This window comes from Rattus rattus, chromosome 16 (assembly GCF_011064425.1).
Source record: "Rattus rattus isolate New Zealand chromosome 16, Rrattus_CSIRO_v1, whole genome shotgun sequence".
NCBI classification, from domain to species: Eukaryota; Metazoa; Chordata; class Mammalia; order Rodentia; family Muridae; genus Rattus; species Rattus rattus.
The window spans coordinates 30,625,606-30,652,321 of NC_046169.1; the positions used below are offsets into that span (position 1 = coordinate 30,625,606).

A 26,716-nucleotide genomic window follows, 5' to 3' on the forward strand; every position below is an offset into this window, starting at 1 on the left:
CACTCCTGTCCCTGTTGGTAACAGGGACCCATGACAGCTCCCTTTAAATACCCAAAAGTAAGAAAAAAGATTAAGGGAGGTTGAGCAATGTGTTAATGTCAACTCAGCAAATCAGAGGCCCGTGGTGAGCGCCCCCATCGCCCTTGACAAAATTGAAAGTCAGCATTCCAAATGGGACCAGAGGAGATTTTTTGCAAACCTGGGGACAGATGCTGGCAAGGACGCAGGTTTAGCCTGGAGGGAATCGATATTTGGTCTTGAGTCACTTCACCCTCCGTTTGCGCAATGGCATTACTGATGTCAAGGTAGTTTGGTTAGAGCGGAGAGAAAATTCCTTTGATGTGCCCCAGGCTGGGTCGATATCCTAGGCAGTTTTACTATGCCTGTTCCCCAGTCATAAGGCTTCCCACCCCTGAAACCAAAGCAGAGGAACAACTGTTACTGGCTTCTCAGAGTCAACCGTTGATTCCTAAGACGGTCTGTAGTTTGATTTTTTTCAGGTATTATCATAAAAAGGTTAAAAGCAGCAAATCTTCACAACTATGCAAATAGACAGAAGTTAAACGATATATTAAAGGTGACCCATCCAATCAGAGGCCAGCAGTGAATCCCCCCCACCCTTGCTCTTGACAAAATTGAAAGTCAGCATTCCAGACAGATTTTTGCAAGCCTGGAGACATTGTGTGTTGTCCTGGTTAGGGTTTTACTGATGTGAACAGACGCCATGACCAAGGCGACTCTTATAAGGACGACATATAATTGGGGCTGGCTTACAGGTTCAGAGGTTCAGTCCTTTATCATCAAGGCAGGAGCATGGCAGCATCCAGGCAGGCATGGTGCAGACAGAGCTGAGAGTTCTACATCTTCATCTGAAGGCTGCTAGGAGAAGACTGGCTTCAGCTAGGATGAGGGTCTTAAAGTCCAGGCGCACAGTGACACACTTCTTCCAACAAGGTCACACTTCCAAATAGTGCCATTCCCTGGGCTGAGCACAGTCAAACAACCACAGATGGCAAGGACAATAGGGGCTGGCAAGGACGCTCAGAGAGTTGAGGCACTGTCTGCCAATCCCCAGAGCCCACAGGACAGAAAGGAGAAAGCCAGTACCCTGTGACATGCACGTGCACACACACACACTATAGATATAGATATGGATATAGATATAGAGAATAGAGATATTATTCAGCAGCTCTTTTTATGTATTTAATTTATAGTAGTACACTGTTGCTATCTTCAGACATAGCAGATGAGGGCATCGAATCCCAATACAGATGGTTGTGAGCCACCATGTGGTTGCTGGGAATTGAACTCAGGACCTCTGGAAGAGCAGTCAGTGCTCTTAACCACTGAGCCATCTCTCCAGCCCAAAGAATAGAGACAAGAAGTGTCATATCTCATCCCTCCCTAAACATTTCACTCTTGGTATAGTCCTCAATGTGCCCTCCGTACCTGGTGTGGTGAGTCCCTACATATGTCCTTCCCCATCCCAAGTCCAGTGACCTTCCACTGGCCCCTTGAAGTGGGCCACAGGGAGTGCTCTCAGCACAGAGCCCAGGGTCACAAACGGATGCTGAAGCATTGTCTCCTCCATTGTGTAAGCAGGACTTAGCAAGTAACATCCTCCGTTCGAATCTGGACCACTGCTTTTAAACTTTTTGGATTAATGTCTTTTCTATTTTGTTTTGTTTTCTGTTACAGTAGATTATTAACCCACTCTGAGCTCCCAGCAGGTGGTCTCAGGCCAACCCCTCCAGACCCAATTGAGGGAGTGGCCCCTAAGGCCGATTTCCCTGATTCTTTCTTTTTTTTATATATATATTTATTTTATTCATATGAGTGCACTGTAGCTTCAGACACACCAGAAGAGGGCATCAGATCCCATTACAGATGGTTGTGAGCCACCATGTGGTTGCTGGGAATTGAACTCAGGTCCTCTGGAAGAGCAGTTCCCTGATTCTTACCTGTCGGTGGGCTCTCTCTCCACCTTTTCCTGCATGGTCCATCTCCTTCACCCTCCTAATGGCGGAATCCTTTCTTCCCCTCTCCTGCATTTCTTGTCCTGAAATCCTAAATGTCCCACCTTCTGCCTGGCTCTTAGCCACTGACTCTTTATTGACCAATCAAAAAACAAACAAACAAACAAACAAACAAAAACAAACAAACAAAAATGATGGCAGGGACCCGCAGCAGAAGTGGGAATTCCCATGTAAGCACAAATCAAATCCCCAACAGTTTTCTCTTGGATTCAAGATCTTGCTTTCAAGTTCAGGCTGTTCTTGAATTTGGGATTTTTCTGGCTTAGACCCTGGAGTGCTGGAATCATAGGTGTTTGCCACCAGTGCCTTGAAGACTGGAAGTTGGGAACTAGCTTTGTTTACATGGCTGGAATGCAGTAATATGAGTGTGGTGTAGATCTAAGTCCTGGCTCAGCTTAGCGGCATTATTACACACACACACACACACACACACACACACACACATACACACATACACATACACACACACACATGCACATGCACACACATGCACACACCCATGCATACGCACACACATATGAATGCACTCACATACACATGCATGTACAAACACACAAACACGATGTGCACGCACACTTGTATGTGCACCCGAACACCATGGCATGCATGTGGAGATCAGAGGACAACTTAGAGGTCTTCAGGCTCGGCGACAGACTCCTTGACCTGCTGAGTCATCCCATGGGCCCTCAGAGGTGTTTTGCGTGTTTGGAATGGGGTCTCACTCCACTGTGCAGACTTGGTCAGCTTTCTGAGTAGCTGCCACCTATGACCTGACAGCATTCTCTAATGGCCGTGGACAGGTTATTCGGCCTTGTCCTCCTCTTCCAAAGTCTCTTCCCATATCTGAACAAGGACACAATAGGCACAGAATTCAGTAGTGAGGAATGCACCAAGCAAGGAGAGGTAAGGTTGCATACGCCTGGTGTAGGTGGGAAGCCGGTTCCAGGGAGCTGGGCCTCCCATGAGCTCTCAACAACCACCTTGAGCTGCTCTGGGAAGAAAGAGGCCTGGAGCACTCTGGAGGTGGGGTGGACCTGTCAGAGAGGACGGCTGGACAAACTCCCCACAGCAGGGCAGGAAATGCTTCCGTGAAGAAGCGTGTGAGTGGTGTTTGTCACAAGGTGCCCTGTCTGTGGGGAGTTTACAATCCTAGTGAATTGGAAACTTGTCCTGGTAGTGAACGCCTACAATCCTGGCTCTCCAGGGGAGAGGCAGGTGGACCAGACGTTCAAGGTCATCCATCACTATATAACAAGCTCAAAGGGAGCCCGGGATCTTATAAAGCCTTCTCTCAAAAAACAAAACCAAACACTATTAGGTTGAGCAAGGTGTTTTATACCTGGAATCCCAGGCTTCTACTGAGATAGGAGGACCATGAGCTTTAGAGGCTAGCCTGGGCTACATACTGACACCTTAGGTGAAAGAGGACCATGAACCGGGGGCCGCAGAGATGGCTAAGTGGGTGAAAGCTTTTGCTGCGCCATCCCAGAAACTTAAGTTTGCTCCCCAAAAACGATGAGAAAGAAAACTCCCCAAAGTTGTTCTCTGACCTTCATATGCACACCGTGGCCCATGCACGCTCACGTACATAGCCACAAACACAAAGTAAAACATTCAAAACAAGTGGGAGAGGAGGTGACTGAGAAACCACATAAAGCCAGATTCGGGAGCCAGCCCTGGTGACACACGCCTTTAATCCCAGCATTCAGGAGGCAGAGGCAGACAGATCTGGTCTACAGATCCGAGTACCAGAATAGCCAAGCTTACACAGAGAAACCCTGATAGATCAATCGGTCAGTCAGTCGATCGACCAATCAATCAATCTAAGAGAAAATGATATTTCTCCTTGCTGGATCAGACTCCTCCCTCCCCCCAGGAAAGTGAAGAAACACTCCACGTTATTGTTGCTATTGTCTTGCGTGTGTCGTGAACGCTAGTGAACCAGCTCAAACCTGAGCCAATGGAACATCAGGCTCAGGGAGAAACACACGTGGAGCGAGATCCTAAGACCCTGTGACCCCTCTCTACTCGGCTCTGCTCTCTCTGTGCTGACCTTCCCTCTCCAGACTTCAACCATTGGATATGCACAGCTGCAGGAGACTCCTAGTGTCTCCAGGAAACCCTTCACGCCTCCTAGATCTAAGGGCTCTCCGCCTTAAAAATTAGGGACACTGAGACTTAGAGAGAAGCTGATGATGGCTTAAGATGACAATCCGCAGTGCCCGGAGCTTCTGGGTCCCCTGCAATCAACCCTCAGGAGTCTCCAGGCCTTCACTGATGCCTGGAGATACAGTGGCCTATCACCCCAAAGTTCAGGCTAAAAGCACTATACCTCAAAAGATAAAAAGCAGTCCTACCCAAACGGCCTCGCCCAGCCGTGCCAACACCGATAACCGGATGAGCCGAGTGTCTGGCACACTTCACCTTCTCTGTCTCCGGCTGGGATCTGAGCCCTGGCTTGGGAAGGGTGTACGGCCTGCTCAGGAGAAAGACATTGTACATGCAGAGTTGAACCTCCAAATCCTTACTACTTCTGTCTACCCCATCTCCCTTTTAGCCAGGAAAAAAAAAAAAATAAATTGAGGGGCTAGAGAAAGAAAGGGCTCAATGGTTGAGAACATTACATGTGGAGTTTGGTTCCCGGCAGCCATGATGGGCAGCTCACGAATGCTTGTAGCTCCAGCTCCAGGGGATCTGACAACCTCTTCTGGTCTCCATGGGTACCTGTAGGTGAGCTAGCATGCGCGCGCGCACACATCACACACACGCACATGCACACACATACACACACACGCACACACATACACATACATGCACACACACGCACACACACCACATACGCACACACAAATACACATACACACACCCATACATATACACGAATACACACACACGCACACACATATGCACACACATACACATACATGCACACACACACGCACACACACCACACACGCACACACACACACCACATACGCACATGCACACACACACACACACACATACACACACAGCTGAGGATACAACTCAGTAGCAGAGTGCTCACATAAGTGTATGATGTCCTATGACAAAATACCCACTATGACAAAAATAAGAGATCTTAAAAGGGTCGGACTCTAGCAATGGATTAATCCGCTGGGAAAAGCAGATCCTTCTGGATCCAAGTATTTCCCCCTATAACCTCAGCTCTGAACAGTGGTTGCTTCGGAGACCAAAGCCTTAGATCTGTGAGCACGCTGGGGAGACGCTTCATACCCAACCCCCAACAGTCGTCATGGCAACCCTGTGGAGGCGGCACCACGACGGTAGAGCCTGTAAAGAGCTCAGGGAAGCTGAGTGGCTGGCCTCAGGATGCTCAGCGACTAACTGAGGGAATGCAGAGACTCTAGCAGCCGCTTAGGCAAAGGGCCGTGTGCTCAGGGCGCTGAAGGAAGAACCAGCCTGGGTTTCACACTAGACCCTGTTTCAGTACACAAACAAATTTAAACAGATCGAAAGAAATTTCTTTGGGCAAAAAGATAACGTCTATTTCTGGAGGTTCACAAATTTCCCACTGTCAGTGAATCTTCCCATGGTGACCACATTTGTTTAATGACTCTCAGACCCAGAACATTCCCAAACCCAATCTCTTCATCACTACCCTGGCAACCCCTAGCCTAGAGGTCATCACAGACACTTGGGAAAGCACAGCCCTCCTTAGACATACCCACTCACCGGCATTTCATTAAGGAGGGACCCTTGGATAGACTGTTGTCTAAGTTGATGCTCTTAACCACTGAGCCACCTCTCCAGCCCTGTTGTCTTTTTTTTTTTTTTAATGATTTATTTATGTATGTATATGAGTTCATCATCACTGTCTTCAGACACACCAGAGGGGGACATCAGATCCCATTACAGATGGTTGTGAGCCACCACGTGGTTGCTGGGAATTGAACTCAGGACCTCTGCAAGAGTAGTCAGTGCTCTTAACCGCTGAGCCATCTCTCCAGCCCCAGTTGTTTTTTGTTCTCGTAACCATGCAAACTGTTAGGTGGAATTTGAAATTTATTTGTATTGTTTTTAGTTAACATGATGGGGCGGGGGATGATATACAAACCACTATACACATCCTAGCCTCTTGGAGCTACAGGTGACTGTGAACCAGATGAGGGGGGTGCTGGGAATCGAACTCAGGACCTCTGAAAGAGCAGTTCCCGCTCTTAACCACTTAAGCCATCTCTCCAGTCCCTTGAGTGGTTCTTCCCACTCCAACCTTCTGAGACAGGGTTTCGCTGTGTGGCCCAGGCTGTCCTGGAACTGAGATATCTGACCCCCTCTGCCTCCTCAGTGCTGGATTTAAAGGCTCGAGTCACTACGCCCAGTTCCTCAGTTGCTTTAATTTCTTTCTTTTTTTAAAAAGCTACAGTCCTGCCATATAGCCCAGACTGGCCTCAAATTCACATAGAGCTTCTTCTTTTTTTTTCTCTCTCTTTTTTTTTTTTTTCCAGAGCTGGGGACCGAACCCAGGGCTCTACCACTGAGCTAAATCCCCAACCCACATAGAGCTTCTTGTCTCAGCCTCTCAGTGGCTGAGATGGAAGACATCATACCATGACGCACAGGTGAAACTGTGGGTTTCGATTTTTCAAAACCTACCTTCATAACGGTTCTTAACTGCCTTAACCTCCCGTCTAGCCCACCACCCACCAGTGGTAGTGGAAAAGAAAGGTTATTGGGACATGGGAGAAGTGGACCTGCTTAGAAATAGTTCTCTGGGGAGACTCCAACCTTCGTTGCCAGGATATCGGCAGTCCAGTCCACTGGCAAACACCAACCGCGAACCAGCAGCTGCAGACCAGCCCTCTAGGCAGACACCACACACCAATCAGCTGCGGCAGCTGGATCCAGAAGAAACCTCGAGGCTCCGCTGACAGATGGGCTGGATCCTGAGGAAGTGGCAAGAAGCAGTTGGAGTATCTATCCCAAGACATTTTTGGTGAAGTTACTCTCTACGAAGGCATGAGAGGCAAAGAACAGCAATGAGGTCCAGGGCCAACCAGTGCCAGAGCGTGGTCAGCAGAGACTGGCAAAGCAGTGCGAGGCGAACCAGCGTGGGAGCCTTTCTAAACGCAACGCTTTTCACGCGTCTGCTTCAGTGAGACATCCTCTCACCTGTGTGTGTTTCAGCAAGACATCGTCATTAGGACCTGAGGCTCCAAAGAGACCAGAAATTTCCACTTCATGAAACGCATCTGCCTCTAAAGGCACTGTCTTTAGAAAACGTGCTAGAACGACCCTGCTGTTCTGGGGATGAAGGGACAGGGTTCCTGTGGCTGAGGTTAACCTTTAGCTCCTGATCCTCCTCCCTCTGCTTTTGGATTTCTGGGATGACTGGTATATTCCATCACTGTGCAATGCCAGGGTTCAGACCAAAGGCTTTATGCAACCTGAGACTTCTACCAACTGGTAAATGCGTCGTCTGTTGTCTCTCCTCCTCCTCCTCCTCCTCCTCCTCCTCCTCCTCCTCCCTATCCTCCTCCTCCTCCCTCCTTGCCTCCTCCTGTCCTCCTCCTCCTCCTCCTCTCCTCTCTTCCTCCTCCTCTTCCTCCTCCTCCTCCTCCTCCTCCTGCCCCCCTTCCTCCTCCCTCCTCCTCTCCTCTCCTCCTTCCTCCTCCTCCCCCTCCTCCTCCTCCTCCTCCTCCTCCTCCTCCTCCTCCTCCTCCTCCTCTTTGTAAAAGGCAGGAAAAAAAGAATGTGGCTGGCTGATCTGATGTCTTCTATTCTGCCTTGCCACTTTATTTCATACCCAAGGCTCGGTCTTCCTGCGTGTCCAACTTTAAAAAGGGAGTCACCATTTACAAACCCTCCTCCCTCACAAGGAGACAAAGATCAGCAAGAGAAGTAACAATGTCTGGGGAGATGCTCCCGATGTAAAGCGCTCACTGAGCAAGTCTGCAGACCTGAGCCTGGATCCCCAGAAGCCATAGTGGGGCTCCAACCCCAGAGCTGTTGCACCAAGAAAGGGGAATCCATTAATGCTCTCGGAGCAGCTAGCCTGGCTTACACAGCCTAGAAAAGGAGATTATTTATTTATTTATTTAATGTATGTGTGTACACTGTTGCTGTTTTCAGACACACCAGAAGAGGGCATTGGATCCCATGACAGATGGTTGTGAGCCATTGTGTGGTTGCTGGGAATTGAACTCAGCACCTCAGTGACTTAACCACTGAGTCATCTCTCCAGCCAGAGATTCTTTTTCAAACAAGATGGACGGAAAGAATCCACACCAGAAAGTGTATGGGAGTGTTGACCCAGGGGTTGGGGATTTAGCTCAGTGGTAGAGCGCTTGCCTAGCAAGCGCAAGACCCTGGGTTCGGTCCTCAGCTCCGAAAAAAAAAAAAAAGGAGTGTTGACCCATATCAGATTAACACATTGGAAGATGAAAGGGAGGCAAGGAAGGAGAGAGGGAGGGAGGGAGAGAGAGGGAAAAGAAACATGATTTGGAAGGAGGGAGATATATATATATAATCTTTCATTGGTATAATTTAATATTTAATTTTTTTAAAAGATTTATTTATTTTTATTTATAGGAATACACTGCAGCTGTCTTCAGACACACCAGAAGAGGGCATCAGAACCCATTCCAGATGGTTGTGAGCCAACATGTGGTTGCTGGGATTTGAACTCAGGACCTCTAGAAGAGCAGTCAGTGCTCTTAACCGCTGAGCCGTCTCTCCAACCCTTAATTTTTTTTTTTTTTTTGGTTTTTTTTTTTTTTTTTTTTTTTTGGGTTGGGGGCCGAACCCCGGGCCTTTGCTTTCTTTGGCAAACACCCTACCACTTATTTAAATCCCCAACCCCCAAACCCTTAATTTTTAAGCATATGTAATAATACATAATAAAGGTAAGAATACATTTATTTATTTACCTATGTGTGTGTGTGTGTGTGTGTGTGTGTGTGCTCACACGCATGCACTCATGTGACACAGCATGAGAGCAGAGGTCCAAGGATAACCTGGGGGAGTTGGTTCTTTCCTCTGATTAAACTCTGGTCAATAGGTTTATTGACAAGGGCCTTTACCCACTGGGCCATCTCACCAGCCCATGGTGGACTTCTGACTAATGCTAACTTACACTGTGGGAAAGTTTAGCAGTTTCTCAAAATGACAGAACACTGCCCAGAGTGCATCAAGCCCTGGTTTCTATCCTCCCACGCTCCATATATGTATAAATATGTGTCAGCTAATGTGAGTTTATGTGCACCGTGTGTGTGCACCAGGGTCCTCTGCAAGAGCTTAGTAAGTTCTGTCTCTCTCTCTCTCTCTCTCTCTCTCTCTCTTTTCTCTCTCTTTTTTTTTTTTTCCGAGCTGGGGACCGAACCCAGGGCCTTGCGCTTGCTAGGCAAGTGCTCTACCACTGAGCTAAATCCCCAACCCCAGTTGTTGTTTTTTTTTGTTTGTCTGTTTTTTGTTTTTTGTTTTTTTAGGACAATTCTCTGTGTAGCCATGGCTGTCCTGGGTCTCATTCTGTAGACCAGGCTGACCTCAAATCCACAGAGATCCGCCTGCTTCTGCCTCCCCAGTGCTGGGATTAAAGGCTTGTGCCTCGACTGCCAGGCAAGCAGTAAATACTCTTACCCACTCTCCAGCCCCAATCTCTTGTACATACATACATACATACATACATACATACATGCATACATTAGATAGATACATAGATACATACATAGATACATAGATTGATACATACATAGATACATAGATAGATACATACATACATACATACACACATACACACATACATACATACAAATATACATACACACACAGATAGATAGATACATAGAGGGTAATAAAGAGTTGTCACCAGGCATGGGGAGAGAGGAGGACTGGCATGGAAAAGTGGGTGAGAACATACCGGGGTCACCGAGTTATTTTTACCTTGACTGTGTGTGACATCACAGTAATGGTTGGAACATTGTCAAAAGACTGACCCCTGGTGAACAACGCCTTGGGGGTCTGTGAAGAAACAGTTACGTTCGATGTATAAGAGATGTTTATTCTCATTGGATGTCAGGACACAGCTATAGAACTCGATCTGGCCGGTGCACCCTGAATCTGGCTTTCATGTTTTCCCAGATACAAACCTGTAGTTTCTGACAGGCAACTGTATTTAAACTGGTCTGTCCTGAGAAAGTTCCGAGAAAAGGCTACTCTGTTAGTAATATTTAGTATTGCTTATTGGCGTTTGTTTATGTGCTTTTCCCATCATGTTTTTCTGAACCCACATAACCTTCCTCGGATCAATTGCTTTCTTTGCTACTGAAACTGAAGTAAGGCTGTCAACAGCATCAGACTTTAGCCCGCCCCATTCTTCCAGGTCCTCAGCTCCCAGGTCCGGCAGACGAGATCCGCACAGGTCCGTGAAAGTCAACAGTAACTGTATGTGTTTTCCAAGTTCACAGAGCCGTGCGCTGAAAAGACCGAATTTCAACCTATGAAACTACGTTTCCGTCAATAGGACACTCCCTGAAAGCCTTCTTTACAAAATGGTCAGGTCATGTAAATTAGGATGAAAATCGAGTAAGTACGATTTGTTGCAGAAGCAAAAAGATTAATCAGGTGTGCAGAGAAGGAAAGAGTGGAGACACCAAACCCGAGATGCCGGGGAAGATAGCGGTCGGGTGGCTCAGAGTCCTTGACAAATTTTGTGCTTTGTAAAATTCATATCAACTAAAACAATAAAATTAAAACCACCCATTAGCAATTTGTTTGGTGGTGACTTTCTTACATAAATGGTAGCATGTTATATATGCCGTTCTGTGCCTTAAAAACAAGAGCTAGGGACTGGCATGATGGCTCCGTGGTTAAGAGCACTGACTGCACTTCCAGAGGTCCTGAGTTCAAATCCCGGCAACCACATGGTGTCTCACAACCATCTGTAATGGGATCTGATGCCCTCTTCTGCTGTGTCTGAAGATAGCTACAGTGTACTCATATACATAAAATGAGTAAATTAATTAGAAACAAAACAAAACAAAAACCCAAGAGCCAGGCAGTGGTGGCACACAACTTTAATCCTAGCACTCAGGAGGCAGAGGCAGGCAGATCTCTGAGTTGGAGGCCAGCCTGGTCTACAGAGCTAATTCCAAGACAGCCAGGGCTATACATAGAAATCTGTCTTGGGGTTTGGAGTTGGGGGGAAGAGCCTAATTTCTTGGGCAATACTTCTGGAACCTACCCCTTACCACAGGATCGAATCAAGAGCAGTAATAGTCACATCCAACCATCACTAATCTGATGCCCAACTGAATACAGCTAGACTAGGGAGCTTCAGGAAGAAACGAGAGGCTTCCTTCCCTAGCCTCTTCCCAAAGATGGATGAGTATCTAGTAGTATATTCAGGATATGACTGAGACACATCATGTTTCTGAATGGGAAGTCCAGAGGGGACAGGAGATACACCGTCATTACCTGTGCCCAGCTGGGCCAGATGTCTGCCATTCCAGCCTTCTGAATCCCAAGGCTGCTCACAATGTGCTTGCTGGATTTGGGAAAGCCTGGCCTTCTGCCTAGGATAGGTGCCAGGCCAGGCTCCAGCAGCAGGGGGTTGAGTTGGTCACAGCAAACAAAGGACAAGATGTTCCTGCTGGCCAGAGCAGTGGAGTAGTGGATGGCCTTCTCCTAGCAAAGAGTCATCCAGGAGGGACAAGAATAAGGGATGAGACCACCTATCCTGCCTCCAGAACTGCCCCAAATATAGAGATTTAACAACGGAAAAACTAATGTCTGGAGTGGATAGATAAGACTCAAGTTCAGGGGGCTAGAGCGGTGGCTCAGAGGTTAGGAGCACTGGCTGCTCTTCCAGAGGTCCTGAGTTCAAATCCCAGCAACCACATGGTGGTTCACAACCATCTGTGATGGGATCTGATGCCCTCTCCTGGTGTGTCTGAGGACAGCAACACTGTACTCACATAATAAAATAAATAAATAAATCTTTAAAAGTTCAGAATCGGACTGGAGTTTCGTTCTGTTCCCAACAGCGACTTATAAGACATGTTTGCTCCATTTCCACAACTTCGTGTCTATGTGTGTGTGTGTGTGTGTGTGTGTGTGTGTGTGTGTGTATGTGTGAGAGTGAGTGTGAATGTATGTGTGTTTGTGTGAGTGTATGTGTGTTTGTGTGTGTGTGCGTGTGTGTGTGTGTATGTGTGTGTGTGTGGTGTGTGTGTATGTGTGTGTATGTGTGGTGTGTGTGTGTAGTGTGAGATGTGTCTGCACGTGTATGTGGTGGTCAGAGGACAGCCACAGATGTTCCAGGCACTGTCCACCCAGTTTTAAGACTAGAGTCTCTGATTGGCCTGTAACTCAGGGATCCTCTCCTGTTCCCACCTCCCCAGTGCTGAGATTAAAAGTGCTCACCTCAGGTCCTCATGCTTGCTAGGCAAGCACTTTGCCAACAATTATCTCCCTGGCCCAGTCTCCCCATTTTACTGGCAGGGATAACAGAATACTTCCCTTTTGGGGTGGGCAGGGGTTGGTTGAGACAGGGTCTCACTATGTAGACCAACCCTCGAACCCACAAAGTTCTGAGTCTAAAGTCATACACCAGCACGCCTTAGCATTACAAGAAACTTTGGAAGTATGGGCCCGGAGCTTAGAGTAAGCTAGCTCATTCGGCCACTCTGCACGGTCTGGAAAAGTCCTCTGGCCTGAGCCCTCAACTAGTCTTTCCACTGTCAACCAGCAACAAGAGGGTTTGGGCTCTGGTGTGGAGCCAGAGTGAAGAGAGGGTGCAGGAGTGTTACCCTAGAGCCCTTGGGTAAACACCAGTTGTTACCAGTTCGCCTTCCTAGAAAGTAAGACTCACAGGTTTGAATGAAGGGTCCCAGGCCTTTCTCCCCTACAAAGTTCTCAACCGTCTGCGGTGCTGAGAGCCTGGGGCAGTCATCAAGCCATACCTCCCCTGTAATAAATACTTAGGTTATAGCTTAGACCAGAGCTCCGCTCCTTTACCACCCCCACCTCAGCTGTCGAGGTGTAACTACTACTCACAAACGACACAAACAGAACCGTACCATGATCTGGCGCCCGTTCCGAAGACGGCATCTCATGGACGCCCCTCCATTCGGTCCCCCACCATGCGGCCCCCTCCCCTTTTCTAAGACAAAGATATTATTGTATACCCCTGGCTTGGCTAGCCGGGCTCTCTCTCACTATGAAGACCAGGCTGAACTTGAACTGTGGGAATCCTCCTGCCTGACCTTCTGTGGAGCTGGGATGACCGACATGTGTCTCCACCCCTGGCTGGCTGTTGTTCCCATTTTATAGATGAGGAAACTGTGGCTCCCAGGCTTGGCGACTCTCCACCCTTATACCCCTGTCTCTAATGACTACGGCACACGACCCTTCACCCTAAACATAATCTAGGTGTTTACTTTGCAAGCTGGGTTTCAACCGACCCAGCTAATTCCCCCAGAAGCAGGTATTCCCCTGGCCACGAAAGCTGGCTTTGCTTTCAGAGTTTTGAATCTACATGGCAAAGATCACAGTCTCGCTCCCGGGGTCTTAGAAAGCATGCGCCCTTGGCTTCTTGCCCTGGCTCTGCTCTCCTGGTCTGTGAACTGTGAACTGAGGTATCTCACTCTCCCTCTGAGTCTGGCATCATTAACCCAGCCACAGGACTGACTCAGAGATTCCCAAACCTAGGATCACTCAGGATTAGCTCAGCTCCCCACCCCCAGGAAGGCCAGGTCAGGGGCGGGCCCTACCTTGCAGGGTGGTAAATATTCTGTCCATCAGCTTCCCAGGCCTCTTGTCCCAGTACTCCTGGTAGAGGTCTGATCACCATCAACCATGGTAAGTCTGTCCGGGCCTTGGCGGTCTCCCTGTGAGTGCTGACCCACGGTGACTGTTCAAGATCTCCCTTTGTCATAACCTCTCCTTGTGCTTCCCCCTTTCTCTGCCAGACAACCTACAGCAACAAAGGACCAAAGGTAAGCCGGAGCAGAAATCCAGGTTCTCTGTCTAGGGGGAGGACAAGGTGTCAACACAGGAAAAAATGTCAGTGGGTGTGAGACACTTAGGCCTGCAAACGCGAATTCATCCCTGCCGTCCACTCCGACGGACGGAGCTGGGCTCAATCTTGGCTTCCTGAGGGAGCCCCTTCCTAAATGCCTGGCGATCTCGTAAACCTGGTCAAATCCCTTCTACGGTCTACCGTACACCCATACTGTTCTCGAGGAAGGCTATTTGCTTCTGTGAACCCTGGGAGGGCCTCCTGTGGGGAACTTCCCAATTCTGAACCCTCAAGGGGCTCAAATCCTATAACAAGAAATAACTAGTCTCTTAGGAGACTAGTTAAAGACAGGAGTGCAGGGGGTTGCTGGGGTTGGGGGGGATGAGTAACATTCTCTTAGGCTCTGGGCTTCAAGCTAGGGTTAGGTGACGAGGTAACCTACTTCCAGGAATTCAACCTCACCCTTCTTCCTTCCTACAGCCTGAGAGAGGCCGGTTCCTCCATTTCCACTCTGTGACCTTCTGGGTTGGCAACGCCAAGCAGGTAGAAAGGTTGGAGCGGGCAGGGGACAAACCAAAGGGCCTCCTTCAGGGGGCTGGACCCAGCTGGAACTGGGATTGGCTAGTTCGAGGGGAGGATCCAGGCCGGGCTAGGACTGGCACTTTGGAACTTCATTACACAATCAGAACCACAGACCCCAGCAAGGACCTTGCAGAGGGAGGAGAGAGCTGCTGTTCTTTCTGGGAGGGTCTCCGAACGATGAACCAGAGGGCAGACAGAAGACTGGGGCTCCCTTCTAGGGATCTCCAGGCTGGTTCCCACAAACCCCCGAGCCCCTTGCCGCTTCCTCATCCAGGCTGCCTCCTTCTATTGCAACAAGATGGGCTTCGAACCGCTGGCCTACAAGGGCCTGGAGACGGGCTCCCGGGAGGTGGTCAGCCATGTCATCAAGCAAGGGAAAGTGAGTACACATCCAGGCGGCTTGGTGATGAGGACACCAGTGTGTCCAGGATGGGATGTGTTATTGTGTCAGGACACACACCTACCTGGTTCCAAGATGTACGGCTGAGTTGCCACTGACCCATGACGCAGCAGGCCACAGGAATCTCCCTGGTTTCCCTTCCCTTCTCAAACGCACCCAGCATTGGATCCATAGACGCTCGCAGAACCTAGGATGTCGGGAAGGGCCTTTAAATGGTCTCTGGTCCGTGAGGTTGCTGGAACCCTCTAGGTACCAACCACTGGGAACCCAGTGTGGGAATACCGGGGAAAGCCCCAAGCTTTGAGGATCAGGGTGCAGCTACAGCAGAAAAGGAACCGGAACATGTGATTCGGGGATTCTGAATGGTGGAGCCTTGTGTCCCATAGAGCATGCTGGGAAGATGGAGGGCGGGCCCTTTCTCACCCTCTCCTGGCCACCCAGCTCATCCCCCTTGTCCCCTTTTTAGATTGTGTTTGTTCTCTGCTCCGCTCTCAATCCCTGGAACAAAGGTGAGGGCATCCCATCCGGGTCAGCATGGCTCTGACATTTGCATGGGGGCATGGGTTGGGGCAAGGGTGAGGCCGGAACCCTGGAGGGGCTGGGGCCGGGATAGAGACTAGAAACTCCCCTGCCTGCATTCTCCTGACGACCACAGAGATGGGTGACCACCTGGTGAAGCATGGTGATGGCGTAAAGGACATCGCATTCGAGGTGGAAGACTGCGAACACATTGTGCAGGTGAGAGACACTTGGACCGAGGCAGCGCGCCTCTGCCCGCTAGGATCCCCCACCAGGCAGAACCGGATGCAGTGCAGCCATGGCCACGTCTGAGTTCCACTGACACGTGCCCTGCCCCCTCCTGTGTGTCTGCTCTGTGAGCCTCTTGCCCACATCTGAAAACTGGGGACAGCCGCTGACTCACTGAAAGCGTGCAAAGAAATAGACTGAAATGATCCTGTTTGGAGCATGGGGGTCCTCAAAAAACAGCCATGGTGATCCCTACCCGGAGTCTCGGTGGAAAGATGAGGAATTCAAAGTCGTCCTCAGCTATGTTAAATTCGAGGCTAGCCTAGGCTACATGAGATTGCACTTGAAAAAGGGTTTCCTTGTTTCTGAGTTGGGCTCAGTGGTAGCGCACTTCTCTAACATGCATCCCTTGCTGCGCGCTCAACAGAAGGAAAAGGAAGCTTGGGGCTGTGTGATTTTGAGTACATGACTTAACTTCTCTGTGCGTATTTCCTCTCCTATGGAATGGAGATGACAACGCCACCCCTGTGTAATTTCACTGCCAGGACTTGAGAGATTAGCCCCTAGAATCGTGCCTGGCACACGGTACGAGCACTTCATGCGACGACTGAGCTCCTGCTAAGAAAACACGCAAACCCCGTTCTCAGAGCGCCGGACATACTAGATGCTCAATTAACGGCAGTTCGTATTTTTGCTGTGTGACCACTCCTTTTCTAGGAGGGGGATCTGAGGAGCGGAGAGAGGGCTGATTCAAAGAGTCAGTTGGCCGAGGCAGGATACACACGACTCCGTGCTTTATCTCCAGCCCTCACCATGCTCCTCACTCCGTCTCCCACGCAGAAAGCCCGAGAACGAGGCGCTAAAATTGTACGGGAGCCATGGGTGGAGGAAGACAAATTCGGGAAGGTGAAGTTCGCTGTGCTGCAGACGGTGAGTGAACACTGAGGTCCCACCAGGAGACACCAGGGCCCCTCCCCCAGCAACCTACCCATTATACCTCCCTATTCGCATGTCTCCAATCCGATCCAGCCTTCCCCAAGCCTAGCCTTTAATGATGCTTGGTGGGTGCACAGAGGATTCTGGGAGATACCAGGTATCTTCCCTGGTGAAAAAAACAGTTTGGGGGATATACGCTTCAGTTACGGTGCGGGCTTTAAGAAAAAGGAGAGCAGTGGTGTCTGAGGAAGTCAGACTCCACACTAGCTTGGGGTCTCTGAGCAAGGACTGGAACGGGACATCTCATGTGACCTGGACGCATGCTGAACCTCCCACCATCTCTTCAGCTACACCCCTCCTCTGTCTGGAAAGCACGTAGGAGGGCAATATGATCCACACAGGGGCAGCAAGTCTGTGAGACCGTCACAAGTCCCACTTCCTCAAAGTTATACGCAATGTAAAGATTGCTAAAATTGGCCCAGTTGAGGACCTGTAATCTCAGCACCTGGGAGGCTGAAGCAGGAGGATCATAAATGCAAGGTGCTTAGGCTCCAGCCCAGCCTGGGGAACTCCAGGAGACTCTGTTGAGACTCGGTCTCAAAATCCAGACAGGGAAAAGAGCGTGGGAAGCTGAGATAGTGCAGTGGGTGAAGGGCTTGCTGTGCAAACCTGGGGTCCTGAGTTCAAATCTCTAGTACCTGTGTAAAATGCTGGACACTGCAGTGCACGCCTGTTACCCAGCATGTGAGGTGAGGGGGCTGACACAGGGAAATCTCTGGAACTTAGTGGCCAGCAAGCCTAGAATCAAAGAGCTGCAGGTTCAAAAAAAATATGCTGTCTCAAAAAAAATAAGGTGGAAAAAGATTACAAGGGTTGGGGATTTAGCTCAGTGGTAGAGCGCTTGCCTAGCAAGCTCAAGGCCCTGGGTTCGGTCCCCAGCTCCGAAAAAAAGAAAAAAGAAAAAAAAAAAAAGATTACAAAACACCAGTATCGGGGATGGGGATATAGCTCAGTGGTAGAGCGCTTGCCTAGCAAGCACAAGGCCCTGGGTTCGGTCCCCAGCTCTGAAAAAAAGAAAAGAAAAAACAAAAAAAACAACCTCTGACCCCCACATTTGGGTGCACACACACACACACACACACACACACAAATAAAATTTTAAAGAGATAAAATATTTTTAAGAACTTAAAAAAAAAAGAACTTAAAAGAGGGGGCTGGAGAGATGGCTCAGCGGTTAAGAGCACTGACTGCTCTTCCAGAGGTCCTGAGTTCAATTCCCAGCAACCACATGGTGGCTCACAACCATCTGTCATGGGATCCCATGCCCTCTTCTGGTGTCTGGACAGTGACAATGTACCCACATACATGAAATAAATAAATCTTAAAGAAAAATAAATAAATAACTTAAAAGAGCCAGGTGACAACAAGGGCGCATACCTTTAATCCCAGCACTCAGGAAGCAGGGGCAGGTGGATCCCTGGGTTTGAGGCCAGCCTGGTTTACACAGTGAGTTCCAGGACAGCCAGGGCTACACAGAGAAACCCTGTCTCATAAAAACAAAACAAAAAAAAAAGGAAGTTAAAAGAGGGTTTGGATACAAGTCAGTGGTAGAAGACTTGCCTAGCATTCAGAAAGCCCTGTGTGTTCAGTAGGAAAAAAACAAAACAAAACAAGATTTAAAAAGGCTTCTACCCTCCAGTAGAACTTAATCCAATGCTTTTACCTACTTCGTTTTACTGAGCACCTACTATGTACTGGGTACTGAGCTGCCTGCTAAGGATACTTATGAAAAGCAAAAGCCACCCTGCTTGCAGTGTCAGCACCTGGGAAGCTGAGGCAGGAGGATGATCTCCATGAGTTTTGATCCAGCTTGGCCTACATAGACTCAATCTCTAGCATAAATAAAGCCACGAGGACGGAAACAGCATCCCTGTATCACAGTTTCTGATCCCACAGGCAGGCTCCCAAGCAAAATGGCAGGTAGTAGAACATTCCAGAAAAGATTGCCCACTGAGTTAGGGTCAGCTTCACGGTGGAACTCACGGCTGTGCTGGTGCTGAGAGGAGTGGGGCCTTGCTAGGGTGTGGGCTTCCCCCTAATCCCAGCTGCTTCCCACCCCCAGTATGGAGATACCACACACACCCTGGTGGAGAAGATCAACTACACCGGCCGTTTCTTACCTGGATTCGAGGCCCCAAGATACAAGGACACCCTACTTCCAAAACTGTGAGTGTCCCTCGGTGTGGGAGTGGTAGAAAGGGATGGCCTCTTCCCACTCTGTGGAATGGGGTTCTCTGGTGGACGGGAACATCTGTGAGCATCTGGTGGGAAACTCTGGGAGGCGGGACAGGCACCAAGCCCAGGCATAGAAGATGAAGGCAGGGGCCTCCAGGCAAACTGCCTGGGTTCACCTGAAGCTCTATCATTTCCTAACCATTTAACCTTGTGCAGGCGCCCCCCCCCCCCGTTCGTGTCTCTGTGTCATCATAAGATGGGGACGGTAGCCAGGCGTGGTGGTGCGTGTCTTTAGTCCCACAACCTTGGAAGGCAGAGGCAGCCCAGTCTCTGTGAGTCGGAGGCCAGCCTGGTCTACAGAGTGAGCCTCTGTTTTGAAAAAAAAAAAACAAAGAACAAAACAAAAGAGACTTTGTAACAGCTGTCCGGTTAACTGTAACCAATGCACAGCAGGGCTACTGCTCCCTCTGAGCTACTGATATAGATAAAGGGTTCAGGGAATGGAAAGACTTAGGGGCTAGCCTTCTCACCTTCCAACTCCTTCCCTCCTCTAGACCTAGCTGTAACCTGGAGATCATCGACCATATTGTAGGCAACCAGCCCGACCAGGAAATGGAGTCTGCCTCAGAATGGTGAGTCCCTGGCCTGCCCCGCTCTGCCACAGGAGCCAGTCCCTCTTGCCAGACCTACTTGCTTTTTTGTGTTTTTATTTCATTTTTTTTATTTTTGCCGTGTGCTTACATGTGAGGTTGTGGACAGCCCAGCCCACAGCCCATGTGGGGAGGCCAGAGAACAGTTGGCAAGAATTGGTTCTCTGTGTCCACCACACGCACAGGTGCTGGGGATAGACCCAGGTCATCGGGCAAGCACCTCTATCCACCTGACGCCCTCCCCAGCCCCCGCCTCCCCAGCTCTTAAACGGAAGAGGAAAATCGGTGTGAGGTGGCGGGAGGCTAACCTGAGGTTACAGATTCATGGATTCACTGTGAAATGCTCACCTAATCCTCATCAAGGAGTCCCACAGCCTACCTGAGTCAGTTTATTATTGTGAAAGGCCATTGAGAATTAACAGACCTGATCCTGAGAAAGATACAGTCAAACGTACTTGTCTGTCTGTCTATCATCTATCTACCTATCACATCTATCTATCTATCTATATCTATCTGTCTGTCTGTCTGTCTGTCTATCTATCTATCTATCTACCTACCTACCTACCTACCTACCTACCTACCTACCTACCTACCTATCCTTTGAGACAGGTTTCCTGGCTATCCTGGAACTCATCTATCTACCTATCACAGCTGTCTGTCTGTCTGTCTGTCTGTCTATCTATCTACCTACCTACCTATCTATCTATCCTTTGGGACAAGGTTTCCTGGCTATCCTGGAACTCACTATGTAGACCAGGCTGGCCTTGAACTCACAGAAATCTGCCAGCCTCTATCTCCTAAGTACTGGGACTAAAAGTTTGCACCACCACACTTGTCACCCCAAATGAAGTTTTATAGCAAACCTACTCCCTTGAGAACAGACCTAATCCCCGAGAAGACTCTTGAGAATTACCCCAACTACTGAGAACTAACCCACTCGCACGCGGCAAAACCACTCCTTGACCCACATTAACCTAGTTAACCTGGAACATTAACTTGGCACAGCTGAGCCAACTACGAAAGCAGTCTACTACTGAGCTAAAACTCAGCCTCTTAGGAGTCCTAGATGTTCAAAACATCACAGTGGCATTTAAACGAGTTCGGGAGCACATTTGAGCCATAGCGTTGTACCAGCATCGCCCTAATCTAAGTCAGAAGCAAACACCTGACCCTCTGGGAGCACCAGGTTCCCATCTGTATCTTGTTACAAGACACATGCCTTCCGCTTAAAAGAAAATTGTCAAAAGTACTAATCTATGATGTGTGTGATGTCACTTCTTGGGATCCTGCGTAATGGATATATGCTCAATGGTGGACATGGAGGAGGGTGGGGAGCTCTCAGTTCCACGGGCACTCAGGGGTGTCTCCCCTGGCCGCTTTGCAGGTACCTGAAAAACCTGCAGTTCCACCGGTTCTGGTCGGTAGACGACACACAGGTGCACACGGAGTACAGCTCTCTGCGCTCCATCGTGGTGGCCAACTATGAGGAGTCCATCAAAATGCCCATTAATGAACCGGCCCCGGGCAGGAAGAAGTCTCAGATCCAGGTGGGGTAGGAGACAATGGGGAAGGTGGCTTGCGGGCTCTAAGGGGGCAGAGGTCTGAGTGATAAACGATATATGGTCAAATGGATAAATGGTAATGGTCTCCTTTGTTTCTCCTCCCCCACAGGAATATGTGGACTATAATGGGGGTGCTGGGGTCCAGCACATCGCTCTCAGGACCGAAGACATCATCACAACGGTTAGAACCCTGTTTCTGGCTCAAGTGCCCTCTGTATCAACCGCAGGGACGGTCTCTGCCAAGTGGAGTGGCAGGTGGTGGCAGTTCCCCTGGAAGGATGGCAGGGTTTCCCTTTCAGCTCTTGCAAACTCACAGTTTGCTGAAGAAGTTCATTCTGCAGAACCATCCAGTCCCAAGAGTAAGCAAGCCTGAACGCTGGTCCAGGTTCTGCCGGTGCTTTGCTGTGTGCCCCCAGGAGACTTAGTGCCTTCTCTGGGCTTCAGTGTGCCTCTCTCTAAAAATGAGATCAGACTACAAGATTACCTGTGTCCTTTTAGCCAGATTAAGAATGTTTTGTCCATGGATGCAACCTTCAAGGGGGATAATTCAGTCCTGGTCTGAAGGACAGACAGACAGACAGATAGACAGCGTGTGTGGTATAAAAACCGTGGGGAAAAGCTGGGGAGTGAGAGAGACTGGAAGACAAGGCATACCATATCTAAACAGGCTGATCAGAGGGCGTTGTCTTACTCAAGAGTTTCTGTTGCTGTGAAGAAACTCTGTGAGCAAAGCAAGCTGAGGAACAAAGGGCTTATTGAGCTTACAGTGAACTCATCACTGTTTATCATTGAAGGAAGTCAGGACAGGAACAGAAGCAGGGCAGCAACTTGGAGACAGGAGTGAATGCAGGGGCCATGGAGGGATGCTGCTTACTGGCTTGCTCCCCATGGCTTGCCCGGTCTGCTTTTTTCTATACCTCAGGACCTCCAGCCCAAGATGGCATCACTCTCGATGGGCTGGGCCCTCGGCCATCAATCACTAATTAAGACAACACCCTGCAGGCTTCCTCACAGTCCCATCCTAGGGAGGTATTGTCTCAGTTGAGGCTCCCTCTTCGCTAATGACACCGGCCTGTGTCAGGTTGACATAAGTCTAACCAGGACAGAGGGCCACATGAGGAAGGCATTTGAGAAGAGATGTATACAGAAATGGGGAGGGTACCCCAGGCAGAAGGGACCATCCAGACAGAGATGAGAGGGCCAGGAAGGTTAGAGAGGCAGTGAGAAGGGTGTGGCTCAGACAGAACAAGGAAGGGAGACAGGAAGAGGTGGTAAAGGTCGCAGACGCCACCTTAAATTTCGACACTGACCTGTGGCATCATCACGGGCTAGGCAGAAAAGAGGCACACTTGATTTATGTCACTCCAGCTGCTATACTGAGATAGATACAAATGCTTGCCTCAGTTTCCCCAGCAGCACACAGTACACGTTCTATAAGTGAGAGCAATCATAGTATTCTGTGGAGTGGAGAAAGAGACAAAAAGGGAGAAGGTCATGTGGTATCCTGACAGAGCTTGGACAGGGACTCGGCCACCTCCTGCCCTTGAGGCTCCTCTGGGCTATAGTAGTCGAACAAACAAGCTGACCTTGACCCTGCTCCATGACAGATCCGCCACTTGAGGGAACGAGGCATGGAGTTCTTGGCTGTCCCGCCTTCTTACTACAGACTGCTTCGGGAGAATCTCAAGAGCGCCAAGATCCAAGTGAAGGAGGACATGGATGTCTTGGAGGTGAGGCCCTGCTCGACGCTTAGCCAGAAGAACGTGAACCCTGAGTTCACAGGGACACACACACACACACACACACACACACACACACACACACACACACACACTGAAAACCCACACAAGATCCCAGCCGGCATGGGAGTTGCGTACTGGAATGGGGGAACGGGGATATCAGAGGAGCACTTGAGGCTGCTTTGCAGGGAGGAACTGAGAAAGACTGATGGCTGACTTGAATTGAAATCTGTATGTACCTGGAGAGCTAGACGAAGAGTCACAGCAAAGAGAATATGGTATGCAGAGGTCCTGATTCTCACACAGCCTTCAAGTGTGTGAGAGACAGAAAGAAGGGTACATCTGAAGTGTGACAGAGGTCAGGCAGCTTGTCTAGGGACAGCGGTTCTTTTATTATATTTAAGGACACTGTAGCTGCCTTCAGACACACCAGAAGAGGGCATCGGATCCCATTACAGATGGTTATGAGCCACCATGTGGTTGCTGGGAATTGAACTCAGGACCTCTGGAAGAGCAGTCAGTGCTCTTAACCACTGAGCCATCTCTCCAGCGGAGGCCAGCTAACGGCTACTTATGACCTTGGTTTTGTTTGTTTGCTTTTCTCTTCTTTGGCTAGAAACCATTGGGAGGCTTCTTCATTTTGTTTTATTATTTACTTAATAAATTGGGGGGGTTTTTTTGTTTTTGTTTTGTTTTTTGTTGGTTTGTTTTGTTTGAGGCAGGGTTTCTCTGTGTAGCCCTGGCTGTTCTCAAACTCAAGAGATTCACCTGCCTCTGCCCCCAGAGTGCTGGGAGTGTTTTTGTTTTCTTAATTTTTTTGATTTTTCTCTCTCTTTCTCTCTGTGGTATGTATATGTATGTACACACATGTGAGTGTGAGTAGATGTATGTATGTATGCATGCATGCAGAGGCACAAGGCTGTTGTCCGAAATCATCCTCAATCATTGTTCCAACTCATTGTTCCAACTTAGTGAGACAGCGTCTACCAATCAAACCCAGAGCCTATTGATGTGACTAGTCCCGGCTTTCTTCTTAATTTATTTGTGTCTATATATGGGTGTTTGCACACATGTGTGTAGATGGCCACAGAGGTCAAAGGCATCAGGTCCCCTACAGTTGGAACTACAGGTGGTTGTAAGGCGCCTGATGTGGGTGCTGGGAACCGAACATGGGTCGTCTGGAATTGCAGCAAGTGTTTTTTTTTTTTTAAGATTTATTCATTTATTATATATAAGTACACTGTAGCTGTCTTCAGATACGCCAGATAGGGCATCGGATCTCATTACAGATGGTTGTGAGCCACCATGTGGTTGCTGGGAATTGAACTCAGGACCTCTGGAAGAGTAGTTGGGTGCTCTTAACCGCTGAGCCATCTCTCCAGCCCGCAGCAAGTGTTCTTAACTGCTAGGCTGTCTCTCCAGTGGTCCCCAACCCCATCTCTGCTTTTTGAAGCTAGAATTACAGGCAGGTCACCACAGCTACCTCACATTTCCATGGGGCCAAGGGTTTGGAACTCTGGTTCTCTCACCTGCACAGCGGCTGCTTCACTGAGCCATCTCCCAGCTGTAACAGTTTGACTAGCATAAAAGTCACGTGACATGGTAACTTTGAGGTCATGTGACCTACGTTAACTTTTCAGCGTTTGAGACAAGGTCTCACTGAATACGCCTTGGCTGGCCAGGAATCATTTTGTAGACCCGGCTGGCCTGGGTAGATATCATGAGTGTGTGTCTGTGTGTGTGACTAGGCCACGTGCTTGAGGAGGCCGGAAGGAGGGTGTGGATCCTCTCCATCTGGAGTTACAAATGGCTGTGAGCTGTCCATAGTCAAATCCTCTGCAAGAGTAGCAAATGCTCTTACCCGCGGCGTGTTTAGCATTCTGAGAAACTCCCAGGCTGTTTTTCCAAAGTAGACACAGCATTTTTATACATTCTCCTGGGCAACAGAGAAGAAAGTCCCCGCTTCCACTGAGTGACATCTGATCAGACCAGAGCCCCAAGCTGGAATGGCCATGGGGGAAGCTTAGGCAGGATAGTCAATCTGGGGACATATTTGCAGAAAGTTGGAACTGCTAGAAAAAGGAGTCTTTTATTAGCTTTGGCGCAGGAAACTTGGTGGTGTAGGATCCGGATCGTACAAGGGTCAGTTCGTTTCCCTTTAACAGAACCCACTGTCTCCCTCCCAGGAGCTGAAAATCCTGGTAGACTACGATGAGAAAGGCTACCTCCTACAGATCTTCACCAAGCCCATGCAGGACCGGCCCACGCTCTTCCTGGAAGTCATCCAACGCCACAACCACCAGGTACGGCCTGCACCCAACAGGTAGCACCAACTGCTTGCTAAGTTTCCAGCTTATACTTGCCTTCTATCGCCACAGGGCTTTGGAGCAGGTAACTTCAACTCTCTGTTCAAAGCGTTCGAAGAGGAGCAAGCCCTACGGGGTAACCTCACTGACCTGGAGACCAACGGAGTGAGGTCTGGAATGTAAGCTCCACCCACACCCAGACCGCGCAGGGCGCTTTGACAAGTCAATCAGCTCCAACTGGCTGAAAGGCTGGACCTCAGGGCTCCACCCACACCATGGCCACGCCCCCTCTACGGCAAGGCTTCTCCTGATCGGTTTCGAGTAAAGATGCCTCCCCAGATCCAAGGCTGTGTGTCTTGTGTTTGGGCCCCGCGAGGGACAGTGGCGCCACTTAGCCGCCAGGGGGAGACCAAGACCGCATGAGCTGCCTGAGGCCTCTGTGTGGGGATTGCAGGTGCAGGGTGCAAGGAACTTTACTAAGTGGGACCCTTCTGGCAAGACCCACCCTAGAAAGATAACAGACTGGGCCCTGAGGTCGGGTGGAATGTGGCAGCGTTTCGTCTGATGGCTTTAAAAACCTTTAAAGATGGCCCCTCCTTAATGTCGTCACTCAGAACACATGAAAGAGGTCAAGGGACTTTTAAGGTTGGCAACCTTCTTCAGCAATCACAGGGCATGGTTGCTCGTGGTGTGCATGGTAGAGCCGAGACCCGAGTGTTCTGAGCTTCTCAGCTCCTGCCTTGCATCCTGAGTGTGGCAGTCACCAGTGCCCCAAACCCCACCGCAGCTGCATTTCCTCACACCTTATGATACTCAAGTGAAAAATATATATTAATATAAATTAATATATATTCATATATTAATATAAATATTAATTAATATTAATATAATTAATATTAGTATATTATATATGTATATGGCAATCAGGACAGGAGAAGGGTAGAAGGGTTAATGGTTGGAAAGCTGTTGGATTTCTTCAAAACCCTAGGGGTGCAGCTCAGGGACACAGCGTACCCCACCACACAAGAAGTTCTATCGTCAACAGCGGGGACAGAGTGGGATGACTTTGGTTCCTTTTGCTTTAGTCTTATACCCTTCCCCAAGCATCAATCAACTTAAAAGTAGGTTCACTGAGAAGGGGTGGGTGGTGGTGGTCTGAGTGTGTAGACCAGGCTGACCTGGATCTTGCTACGTAGATCAGGCTAACCTGGAACTCTAGTTTGACTTGCCTCTGTGTCCATCTCCCAGAGGGCTGGGACTCAAGGCATTTGGCACCACACCATGGCAAAAAGTAGGCACACTTTGATCTCCATAAGGAAAAAAGAAATATTCAAAACGGTATCAGTATCATGGGTTGGGGGGGGTCTAGATGGTTTCTTTTTGGGTTTGTATTTTCCAAATAGAGGAAAAAACAAAACAAAACAGGGTTTCTAAGACCATGAATTTAAGAACCTGGAAAAATACGTTGGATCTGGTGGTGCACGCTTGTGATCAATCCCAGCACCAGAGGAAGAGGCAGGAGAAT

At 49.1% G+C, this 26,716-nt stretch overlaps 1 protein-coding gene and 1 long non-coding RNA gene across 2 annotated transcripts; one reads left to right on the forward strand and one right to left on the reverse strand.

Moving 5' to 3' along the window:
• Positions 1 to 11,495: 11,495 nt before the first annotated feature.
• LOC116885375 lies at positions 11,496 to 14,558 on the reverse strand. Its single transcript, XR_004386006.1, has 3 exons — positions 14,477 to 14,558; positions 13,787 to 13,989; positions 11,496 to 11,699 (listed from the first exon to the last, which is right to left on the reverse strand). It is a non-coding gene; the product is annotated as an uncharacterized LOC116885375 (long non-coding RNA).
• A 241-nt stretch (positions 14,559 to 14,799) lies between these two features.
• On the forward strand, positions 14,800 to 25,533 carry Hpd (4-hydroxyphenylpyruvate dioxygenase). The gene is made up of 11 exons (XM_032886649.1): positions 14,800 to 14,995; positions 15,483 to 15,525; positions 15,672 to 15,754; positions 16,604 to 16,693; positions 18,822 to 18,925; positions 19,489 to 19,566; positions 20,969 to 21,131; positions 21,256 to 21,327; positions 22,754 to 22,876; positions 25,072 to 25,188; positions 25,264 to 25,533. The coding sequence occupies exons 1-11, from the start codon at positions 14,915 to 14,917 to the stop codon at positions 25,372 to 25,374; spliced, it is 1,065 nt and encodes a 354-aa protein (XP_032742540.1). The 5' UTR covers positions 14,800 to 14,914; the 3' UTR covers positions 25,375 to 25,533.
• The last annotated feature ends 1,183 nt before the right edge of the window (positions 25,534 to 26,716 follow it).